The sequence below is a fragment of the Sinocyclocheilus rhinocerous genome, unplaced genomic scaffold (genome assembly GCF_001515625.1).
Source record: "Sinocyclocheilus rhinocerous isolate Xijiao unplaced genomic scaffold, SAMN03320098_v1.1 scaffold278, whole genome shotgun sequence".
Taxonomy (NCBI): domain Eukaryota; kingdom Metazoa; phylum Chordata; class Actinopteri; order Cypriniformes; family Cyprinidae; genus Sinocyclocheilus; species Sinocyclocheilus rhinocerous.
Genome location: NW_015664178.1, coordinates 471,457 through 483,563, shown reverse-complemented (window position 1 = coordinate 483,563; position 12,107 = coordinate 471,457). Strand labels below are relative to the sequence as shown.

At 37.2% G+C, this 12,107-nt stretch overlaps 1 protein-coding gene across 1 annotated transcript in view; it reads left to right on the top strand.

Moving 5' to 3' along the window:
• Positions 1–840: 840 nt before the first annotated feature.
• hs6st1b (heparan sulfate 6-O-sulfotransferase 1b) overlaps positions 841–12,107 on the top strand; it is a 69,715-nt gene continuing 58,448 nt past the window's right edge. Inside the window, exon 1 of the mRNA XM_016540308.1 lies at positions 841–1,720. Within this exon, the coding sequence (XP_016395794.1) occupies positions 1,209–1,720 (512 nt within the window). The 5' untranslated portion in view covers positions 841–1,208. The remainder of the gene's footprint in view (positions 1,721–12,107) is intronic.

Sequence of the window (12,107 nt, the reverse complement as noted above, 5' to 3'; positions counted from 1 at the left end):
CTTTACTTGCACTTAGGCTTAAATTTGAAAGCCTTAGTGGTTAAAAAGCCTCCCTGTGTCACAAATCACGCATGTCCATCAATCACTACTGCCTCTGCTTTTAGATGTACTTTGAAAATAAAGCTTAAATGGCAGAATTACAACACGCCATTGTCAGGCCTCCTACTCTTCTGTGTCGCCCCCTATCAGTTCTGTGTGGAGTCGCGGAACCAACTCTAAATCTCTTCAATTACTACAGGTTTGATGTTTTGGTTCTCGTTCGAAATTGCTTTAAACTCAGTGCACCGGCATAAAGCTAATTAATTATTTTCAAGTTACTTGTGCAAGTCCACAATAAAACATGACGAAACATAATAAACATAAAACGAAAATACTATCTATATTAAATGTATTTTTTATACACAATTATTATGATCTAGACCTTTTTTTTTTTTATCTCTTGGCTTACACATTCACACACACACACACACACACACACACACACACACACATATATAGTAGAGATAAATAAAAAATGTAATACAATTTAATACAATATCATTATTTCTCAGATAGCATTTGCATCTTTTTAATGATTAAATAAAATAAAAAGTTAAATAAAAATCAAAGTTAATTCTGTAAACGCAGTAGCCAATTTTGTTTACACAGTATAAACCGGTCTTTATATATAAAATGTTTATATTTTATCAAGAGGGCCCCTTGAAAGCTATCTACATATTTGAGGATCTTTGGCATAAAAAAAAACTGAAAACGTGTCTGTAACTAATAGTCCACGACCAAAGGCTTCCTCAAAAAAAAAAAAAAAAAAAACCTGCAAGCGACAACTCCAAACAAAGCATTTTCTTCATAGTTACGAGTGTGAGCTTGATGTGTGTGTGTTGGGGGGAAAGTGGGTGTCGCTGTGTAGAATAATTATACGAGACAAGGGAGGTATTTTCTGACGGGTGGCTTCACTGAAGACTCAACAACTCTCGAGGTTTGAGGACTGCTATGCCTTCATCTGCAACAAGGGTCCCGTGAACGGATTCGAACTGGATTTTCGACAGGTAGGACCGGTCGAAATGTGGATATAATGTATCCAAACACACATTGTCTCGAGATTCTAAACTCTTAAGTGGACCTATGATGATTTGCCTCCGGAGAGACGAGAAGGGTGCAAGCCACCACAGAAGCACCGTGGACTGTTGTTGTCTGACAAATGATAACAAATGAACGACACGGAAAGGAACATGGTTGAAAGGACCAGTAAATTTCTGTTGATCGTCGTCGGATCAGTCTTCTTCATGCTGATTTTGTACCAGTACGTGGCGCCCGGGGTGATAAACTTCGGCTCCCCGCACGGGTACGAAGAGGACATGACAATTTTCCCCACTCCGGATCCGCACTATGTGAAAAAGTACTACTTCCCTATTAAAGATCTCGAGCGCAAAATAGATTTCGAAATCAAGGGGGAAGACGTGATTGTGTTTCTCCACATTCAAAAGACCGGCGGGACGACCTTCGGGAGGCATCTAGTCCAAAATGTTCGACTGGAGCTTCCGTGTGATTGTAGACCGGGCCAGAAGAAGTGTACTTGCTACCGTCCGAACCGAAAGGAGACCTGGCTGTTCTCTCGCTTCTCCACCGGCTGGAGTTGCGGCTTGCACGCGGACTGGACCGAGCTCACCAGCTGCGTTCCAGGAGTTCTCAACAAGAAAGAAAGCCAGTCGAAAAAAACGAGGTGAGTTTGTTTGTTTCACCCTGCAAGTGCTGGAAGTCGCAAGGTTTTCAAAACATTCAGTGTCGCCGGGAGTTTAAATACCTCTGAGAGATTCGGCGTAGTAAAGGAGATTTGTAAAAGTCTCAGATATTGGGATTGGCTTTGCCTGTATTGATACTATTACGGTTTAAAACTATTTTTCTGTGTAAAATATCCTCCGTAAATTTTCAGTTGTGCGTAAACAGTAGACTCCGTGCATTAGTTCTCGCTTAGAAACCGTTCAAGTCGTTGTTTACTCAGTCAAGACTGCAGTATGAAAATATACTTGAATCCGATACATTGTTATCGAAGGAATGCGATTAGGTTAGGCAATATAATTTTGTTTTTGTTTCATTTACTGCTTCAGGGCGAGATGAGGTTTACCCTTTAGTTTAACTGAAGTTATGCTGGAAAAGTCCAAAGGGTCATTCCACGATTTTCCATTTTGTAAAGGTGACTTTCTTTTCTTTTTTTAATCATTTTCATCATATATGTAGCTATTTCTTGATGATAGTTCTTTAGCTATTAGTCTTGAGTTCAATGTAGTGGCACTGCAAGGCATTTGTTAGAAATATTTAATGCTGATGTTTGTACAAATGTCCATTTTTCAATAATCATTTGTTAACTGTATGAAATCATGGTAATAGTGCTGACTTATTAAGACCATGCAGCCAAATCATCTGACATTTGTCTTTAAAGTGTCCACTTCCAGAAGGGTTGATGATGTTATAAGAGATTTGTTTGTAATTATTTATGGAATAATACATCATGTAGTTGACACTTTTATATATTCCTCTGAATTTGACCAGTGGTAATAGTTAATCGTTTCATCCCTTCGGGTTTGAACCTGTCCTTACAAAAATTAATATGTTAACCATAATTTCTATGATGTCAAAGTTGCTGCAATATAACTGTCCTCTCATTGAGTTTTTTTTTTTTTTTTTTTTTTTGGATGACAGTGGTACCGTAAGGTAATACGGTACCACTGTACAATTGACTGTAGTAATATTTTGGTAGAAACGGATTCTTTTTTTTATGTAAAGGAAAGGATGCAGGGCTTGAACCCACAACCTTTCAGTTCATAGCTTGGAGCTTTAACCACCATGCTAGATCACCCCTTTTTCTACCCTGCACGCCATTTCTCTGAGTTGAGCACAAAATGAAGTGGCTTGATTGTGTTTATTGTCACAATGACTAGAAAACCAAAGCAGTTGCAGTTTATACACAAGGAAGCTCTCCAGCTGTGTTACCAGTCAGCCACACAACAGGGTGTGTTTTAGCAGGCCTGCAGGGAGAGCTGAAATAACATGGTGATATCTTCCTATTCTGGACAACTTAAAGACTTCTTTCAAAACTTCTCTGTGCATTTGAAAATCACTGGCCCTAAATGTGATAATGGACACCGTGACTCATGTTTCAGAGTTACTAAGTGCAAGGAAAGGGCATCCTAGAACTTGCCTTGCCTTTCACTTTCCCAGGTGGTTTTCTAGGGACTTTTTTGACTCTGCCGGGGGAACTTTGTGGAATGCCTGTGCATTCCAGTGTACTTTTAGCAAATGGCCAATTAAACTCTTAAACCTCTAACTGACAACCTGTGCATTCATGATGGTGATGATGGTACAAATGTGCACTTTTCAGTAAAAACCTTCTACATCCACAGGCATTGCAACCGTTAAATAGCCACATTCTGTCAGCTGTACACTTGGTTGATGAAAATTGGGAATTTCATGGGTGGTTATGTCCAATCTCTGAGAAAGAGGGTTTAAAGGCTGGTCCAACTAGCCTAATAGGTACTCTGCTGGCTGAGTGCATCACACATGCCTTGACACAGGCCTAAGTGACTTGCACTACTAAAGAGAACTGTCAGTTGTTACTGGCTGATCTCAACGGCCCCACACCATTAGCCACAGTTACACTTAAACAAGTGGAGCGCTGTTCACACTCCCCTGCTGTTGACGCGTTTTCAAGATGAAATCGCCATGTGTTCAGTCACTACAAAGTTCTTTATTTTACACAATTCACTTGGTAAAAAAAGTTTTACTGAAACTGCTTTTGGCAAAAAAGGTAAATACATTTGAAGAAATATAAGGTAAATACATTTTAAGAAATATATACCGTATTGACCCGAATATAAGATGATGTTTTTTTTCTTGGAAATACATCTGAAAAAACGCGGTCGTCTTATATTCGGGCCAATACGGTATATATTTATAAACACTTATACAACAGTTCGTTCTGGTTCTCAAATCTGATTGGTGGAGAACCGAGAGATATTGTACTGGTATCGCTACAGGAATGCCCTTTCACAATTTGTATCACTCCGCTTTCTGTATTTCTCACAGCGAGTGTCATGGCGGATGCCCAAATCCACTATAATTAAAAAAAGAATACTGTTTTTTTGTGTCACGGAATGTAGTTTTGAGAGGTTTTTTTTGTACTTGTTTAGACTTCAAATATGCGGTTTGTTAATAAAGATAACATCTATTTGAAAATTTGCTTCAACGTTTTCGAAGATGTGAGCTCTAGGGCGTCAGTGGCTGTTCAGCGCTCATGAACCTAATATATATATATATATAGGCTATTATATAGTATTATAATAGCATTATATTGGTTCAACGCATTATATTGTTTTTTTTTTTTGAGTCACAGATCAGACAATTTTTTTGGATAAGCAAGAAAAAAAATATTTAAAGCACAGAGAATGACAATGCCGTGAAGGGTTTTTGACATAGGCTAATTTTATGTGTATGTATTCGCAACTCGGTATTTCCGCGCTGTCTGAAACACGTCTCTATGCTTGTGCGCGCTTTGTGTGCGAGAACAGCGCGTGAGTAACGAATTGAGCTCTCTTTCGTTTCTTCTTCTTGTGGTTTAAAATTGCTTGTACGTGTAAATTGGCAAATTAATCTGCGATTAACGGTAGGGTCTCATCCATACTTATTACGGATCAACTGCGATCTGTTTAACTCTTAATATGTGACAGATCAGAGCAATCTTTCATTTACTTATTTAACATGAAATTGTCAAATTGCTACTCCATATCAATCACATACAAAGAAAATACAGAATAATTAGAACAATCATTAACATAAATAAATAACAGAGCGTCATATCTATACACATTTTTTCCAGAACGTTCTTGCGACCCGGTAGCAATTCTTCCACGGCCCGGTAGTGGGTCGCGACCCGGTGGTTGGGGACCTCTGATGTAAGTGGTTAAATATACTTGGACCTCGGCTTTTATGATGCGAGATTAATGTAAACAGCCCACAGTGAACACTTGTAATTCACTTCAACCTTTTCAAACTTTATGAATGATTATTTTAGGTTTAAGTGGTATGTGTGTAAGGAACTGGAAGCGAGCAGAGTACGGCTGTTTCTAAAGCACGCAGTGCCATCTGCTGTTAAAAACTAAGCTCCGAATCGATTCAAAAGAGAATCGCAGAATCGATCCACAAATCGATTTATCGTCGCACCCTTACTGAATTGTCTAGCAACTTTTATGATGGCTGTTGTTGTTGTTTATTATTCAATAAATATTTTATATACATAATTAGGGTTGGGTATCGTTTGAATTTGATCAATTCCAATTCAGATTCAGATTCTGCTTATCGATTCCGATTATTTTCGATTCCCAGTGAATAAATGATTCAATGACTCACTCAAGATGTACTTGTTTCATTACTGGATGAATCAGTGTTCTTGAACGAATCTCTTGTATGATTCAAAGACAAATACATTTTAACAGCCCCTTTTCACCACCTACTGGCGTAACAATGTAATTGATAAATCTTTATTTGAAGTGTCAAATTACTTTCACAAGGTGATTTACTCTATTTTAATCGCTACCGTACACATCGTACACACAGCTTATATCTGAACTATAAACGTTTATCCCAGTACTTCTGTGAGCACACGTCAAAGGTTGAGGAATGAAACAGATGAATCATTGTAATTTAGGAATAGAATCAATCACGTTGGTGCTTGAATCGTGTTCGCGATCTTTAACGATCTATTAAATTAAAGTGCTTTGTCATGTTGATGGTGGCACCTCTCTTGCACCTCTCTGTTTAGCTATCACAGATATTATACTTAGCTTTTTTGGCTTCTGATCGCAAATGTAGCCAAACTTTGGAGCGCTTAGATTAGCGAGCAAGGTCCTGGCAGATTGCTAGGTCCGGTCCTCACAGATGAAGAAAAAAAACCGCACAGGAATTGATAGGCAAATCTAAATTTTAATTTGACAAGAAGTATCAGATTCCTGACCTTAAGTATCCAATTCTGGAATCGGAATCGATTTTCGATTCCCAACCCTATACATAATGGTAGTATTTAGTATTGGGAAACGGGGTGTGTGTGTGTGTGTGTGTGTGTTCGTGATTGTGATTTTAGTGACATTGTTCCGCCATTAGATGGCGACAAGAGACTGTTTTACGAGTGAGCAGTAAATACTTTTATATTGAAAGAGACTGAAACGGAAGTTATTTTTCCTGAAGAATAAATGCTGTATCAGATGCAGGTGATCACACTCGCTCAGTCCATCTCTCTCTCATAATACTCTACATAATACACAGCTTTGAATACTGTAATACAATAAGCTTTCAATGAAGCAACTCAACGTTCCTTCGTTACTAGTTCTAAAGTGACGTTTTCTTTTAGTAACAGAGGCTTGAGCTCAGCTGTTAAACTGTCAAATTGAGATTTGAATCTGTGGCGGAAGGAAGTAGTTCTGCACAAAAGAGGCTTTTTAAAGAGACTCCGTTGTTGGTTTTCTTATATATTTACACACTCGTGCCGTTGAAATTTTGTATAAACACAATATCACACTCATAGACGTGAGATATGGCTGTATATTGCCACGCTGTGATTACCTGCAGCCAAATCACAGCCGTGCCGATATACAGCCATATCTCACATCTACGAGTGTGATATTGCTCAATCTCATATATGCTAATGAAATTATGTGATGGACAATACTGTGTACCATATCAGACAGTATTTTTTTTTTATCATTATCGGTTTAAATATATTGGATATTAAATTGTGCATCCTCATTTTCCCTTTTTTATTTAGACTATCTTTGCCATCATTTACTTGCTGATTTAAATTTTTATAAAAACATTGTTAAATGTAAGCAGCAAATCTGAAAAAGAATATCTATTTTTATACATAATAATGCTGTAGTGCCTAGATTCAATGTTAGTATTTAAAATAAAAATAATTTTAAGTTTTAAATGTTTCATTATTAATTTATTTATATAAAGTAGTGTAGAATTTAAATATTACTTAAAATAGGCATTTATCAGCCATAACATGAAATTAATTATCATCTTACTGGTATCAGACAGAAATTTTACATCTGTGTAAAAAAATAACCCTCATTGATTTTTCTTGTTTCCAAGGAATTTTGTACAGTAAATTTTAATGATAACATTTTTTTGTTGCCCGAACATGAGAATTAGAGTTCACTTAAGTCTTATTTGGACATTTTCAGTGTATACATTAGTTTGTGATCATCTATTTCTAGTCTAGTCGACTGACTATTGATTCTGCCAGAACTCTTGCTCTAATGGGTTTTATGGTGGGGGCAGTAGCTCATTAAGATTATCATAAACTCCACAGTAAAAGGCTCATTATCTGTTCTTCCCCTGCGTAACATCTCAATGACACACACATTTGTGTCTGTGTGTGCCAACGAGAGAGGGACAGCAATTTGACTCTCATCTAGAAATAGAATAAGGTTAGTTGCACTTGAGGAAGATGTTGTAACTGATAGTTAGGATAGGGTCTGTGCACTACTAAATTAATGTTGCAGCATGCAGTTGCATGGAGAGGAGTTGTCTAAATGACTGGTCAAAGGGTTTAGCTTAGAGGTCTGCACGGGCTTTAAAGTGAAGCCCGAATCCGGCCCATACCTGAGATCGTCTGACCCGACCCGAACCCGAAATCTTTTTTTTTCCTCACAACGAATAGCCAATTTTAAAAAATGCTGTCATTCATGATTGCATGCAACGGTCAGTAAGCAAATACATGTAAAGAAACAGAATCATTAAGGCTCGGCCAGTTCACAAGGCAAAAGAAAAAACCCTTACTAGTTATGAAAGTTTATGAACATCAGGTGCAGCGGTCACATAAATTCTGCCGAGTTTTTGAATGGTTGTATACGACAAGACGATAATTCTTCCATCGTGCAAATTATGGTCGTTTTCGTCAATATTCATGTCATTTTCACTGTGTGCTGTATGTAAAATGCTGTATGTTACCTTGGCTTTATTTGAAAAAATGTGATTCCCCAATGCACACAAACTTCCCAGAATACTGAGTGCCCTGTTGGTTACAGTGTTTACTTCCTTTTTTTTATTAAATATTTGTTTATTTGTGAAAAAATACTTTGTCATTTAAAGTATAAGCATGTTTATTTTACACATTTATTTTTTCATCCATTTTCAAATGATTTCAAATTTCTTAAATATTAAATAAAATTATATCTGCTTTATATCGGCCATCGGCCACTCTGCTTTCCAAGATATCGGCATCGGCTGTCAAAAAACCAATAGCGGTCGACCACTAGTTAGTAATACAGGATATGCATGTACAAGTTAGTAAGTAACCTTTAAAACATTTAAGCAAACTCAGCAGATTTCACAGTGTGTCTGTAAAGAAATAGATTTCTCGTTTTCTGAAGAAAATGTAAGTGGGGTGAGTTGACAAAACCTGCCATCACAATGCAAAGTTGATGCCAGGGTTGTTTCTACAGTGTTTTGGATTGTTGTCCAAGTCAAAAGAGCCCGTCTGCCGGCCTCTATGACATTCTGTTTGTGCTTTGATTCATTTTATTTATTTACTTTCTTTCTTCACTCATTCTATTGTAGTTCCAAGGGAATTTCTCAAGTCTGATCAAAGATGAATAGTGATCAACAAACCAAACTTAGTTGGTCATCAGTCATGTTAATAGCACAATCTGTGAACATTGCAAGTTTAATACTGAGCATTTTGAAGAAGACTCTGTATTCTGGCCCTTTGCTTAACCCATCACCCACACGCCGTGTTAGTTTTCACCTAAGCAAACAACTATTGACAGCTTTAAGTCCAGTCTGTCTGTAGCTCCTGGCAACAGAGTGTTTACATCGTCTGCATGTCATGAGAGTTGCTTATCTTAACGATTATGCAGGAAACTGCAGTTAAAAGCCTGTGAAAGCATTCATAAACCTTACCATTATCAGATCATTAGATTGTTGCAGTAATGTTATTTATTATTCGATGTGTTAGTTAAGTAGCACCACACCTCGGGTGATGTGCAGTTCAGAGTGGAGATGTAATGAAATGCTGGCTGTCTAGATTTGGATCAGGCGGGATGGTGACATAGATTTAGACAGAGCTGCTTTTTGGGTCTCGGGATCCACTGGGAACTGTTCAGGGATATTATTTCTAGGTAAGGTCTCTTTGTAGCTCGAATGCTTATAAGAGGATTTGTTATGGACATAAATGCTGATAATCAGTACAGAAGATCTTCAGCTTGATTTTCTACCACAGAAACTTGTGTGCAGCACGGGTTGATTATGAATTGCTTTGCTTTATTCATGGTGCTTGTGACTTTTTGGGATAAACTGAGTAGAATGGATATTTCTGGACGACTTTCACTGACAAATGGCGGTTAAAATGGCTTCAGTCAAGGATGTACTTTTTAAATAAAGCACTTCATGTATAAAACTAACACCTGGAGAAGGCTATTTACATTCCCCGTTCTCAATGGCCAATGTAGGTATTGTGCTTTTAATAATGACAAGTGAATTGTTACCTACATAAAAGCATCTAAAATGTAAGCATTTTACATATGAACAACTTCAGAGATGTAAAAATGTGGAATAATTTTTGTTAACAGGATATTGAATTCATATAGAATTGATAGGTTGATTTTATTGTATTTAATCAATGAGAAAAATGCAATCTGTTCAGTGCCATCACATTTCTGTCTCTATCCGTTAAAATAAACCTACCATAAAAATTATAGACCCTTAATTTTTTTGTAAGTGGTCAAACTTACAAAATCAGCAGGGGATCAAATAATTATTTTCCCCACTGTATTTACCTAATTTGCATTATACAGTAAATGGTTTTATTCTGTTCTTTGTGATTTCTGATGCCATTTTCAACTCATTTGAAGGGATTTCATCATTTTAGTTAACCTAATGTTTAACTTTAAAATTATGAAAATTGTAATTTAATATTTAAGTAATCATTAAATGTTTGTAATTGTATTTCGAAACTGATATACTAAGATTTTTTTAAAATGTTTTTAAAAGAAGCCTTTTATGCTTTCCAAGGCTGCATTTATTTGATTAAAATGCTGTGAAAGTAGTAATATTGTGAAATAATCTTTCAATTTTAAAAAACTGTATTCTACATGACTACTTTTAACCCTTTGACGCGTACGATCACACCGGTGTGATCACTCTTGGCTGGTCCCTGAAGCGTACGATCACACCGGTGTGATTAGAACTTTCAGTGCGTCACGTCATCAACTGCTGAATTTAAATCTGCTTTCGCGCTTTTGGACGCGCTGAGTGCTTGTCATATTATCACAAATATAATATTCAGTGTTTTCAACCATATAATACTTATTTTAGGTTTCAGACATTTAAATACACAAGTACTAGCAAAACCATACATTTACAGTTTGTAAAATGCACGCTGATGTCTATGGAAACGGCAATAATAATCCTTACAAATATAATCTGACGACATGTTTTTATTGATATCATATACAGATTGTGTAGGTAACTATAAAGTTTACTCTGCTCTTCTCCCAGTTTACCGAGACCTACTTTAACGTGTTTCGGTAGGAGAGGATGAATTTGCGTGTTGTAAATCCCACAGCTCGGATGCAGTGCGAACTAACATGGCGGCGCCCATCACACGCTATAGATCAACTAACACGGTCATTATAAAAGTGTTTAAACTACCAAATAGATTTAATTGCACATATTTCAGAATCGGAATATCAGATATTTCATAATATAGTGAGCATGTTTGTGAATATTTTGAATAAAACAGGAAAAACGAAATAAAAGCGATCCATGTGTCATACAGATCTATTTTGGCTGCGTTGTGTCACATGACCAGCATGACGCGTCGCCATGGAAACAATAAGGCGATACATTTTAAAATAACGGTCGCCTAAAAAAAACTCACGCTGGGGGCTCAGCTAGAATATTTTAAACTCACGTGCGAAAGGGTTAAATGTCCTTCATTGTGCTTTTTGCTCTTGATTTTATGTAGTTTTGGCATCTACCAGTAGGCACTAACTGCTTAACATAACCAGCCAACAATTAAAACAATGAGCAATGGCAACAAGGGGTCAGGAAGCCATAGGATCAGAGGTTATAAATAGACTCTCAATGGGTGAATCCTCTTTGCCGCACTGGTGTAATCTTGGAGAATGTGCACAGACCGGTAATAATAGTGGTTCTGGCTGCAGGATGTGATTTACTGTGAGCCAGAGAGACAGGACAGCAGCCCGTGAGGGAACAGGCCAGCGGTAAGCCACTAACTACCTGTCCGCAGAGACAAATGAGGGCCAAATTCTCTCAGACTTTCCCCCGCTCTTATTTTCTCGTTGTGCTCATTGCCTTCCTCATTGTATCTACTCCTCTTTCTTTCTGTAGCACTCACTTTATAGCTTCTCTCTCCCTGTCCTTCTCTGTGAGCGTGACTGAAGTGTCTCTTTAAATGTAAAACTACACAATTATAACCATCTTCTTTTGTATTGCTTGTTAAGTAAATAATGTCGGCATACTAGGGAAAACTACTATATAAATTGTGGTTCCCTGGCATGCGGGTTTAATGCAGAAGTCTGGACCCTTTCAAGGCATGGATTTCCTGTAGCAGGCATGAAACTGGATGAGCTCTGGATGAGCAGTGGTCTGTAGCGGCGGTGAGAAGCAGGAGGTTCGTCGCTAAATTGAATCAGATGTTGTCAGGCTGTGATGGCTCACGGTTCAGTGAGAGCCACTCAGACACACTTTGGAGGTAATTGGAGGACTTTTCTCTTCAACCTCACTCGTCCTTTCGGTGATTTATCTTAAGATATGACTGTAGTGCTGGTATTATTCAAATTTTACACGGATATCACACATTCAGACTCACTTCTGGGACTCCTGTTTTTGAAGTCTCATGTAGCCTTTTGAAGAGAGTCTTTAAAAAAAGTGTGACTTAAAATAAATGTTTACTGAAATTAAAATATTTTTAAAAAATGACATTATTTAAAATTGTGTGTAGTTTAACTTGAACTACTAAAATAACTAAAACTAATAAATAAAAGTAATTCTAAACTATACACACATATATTCTAAGCATATAATATATATAT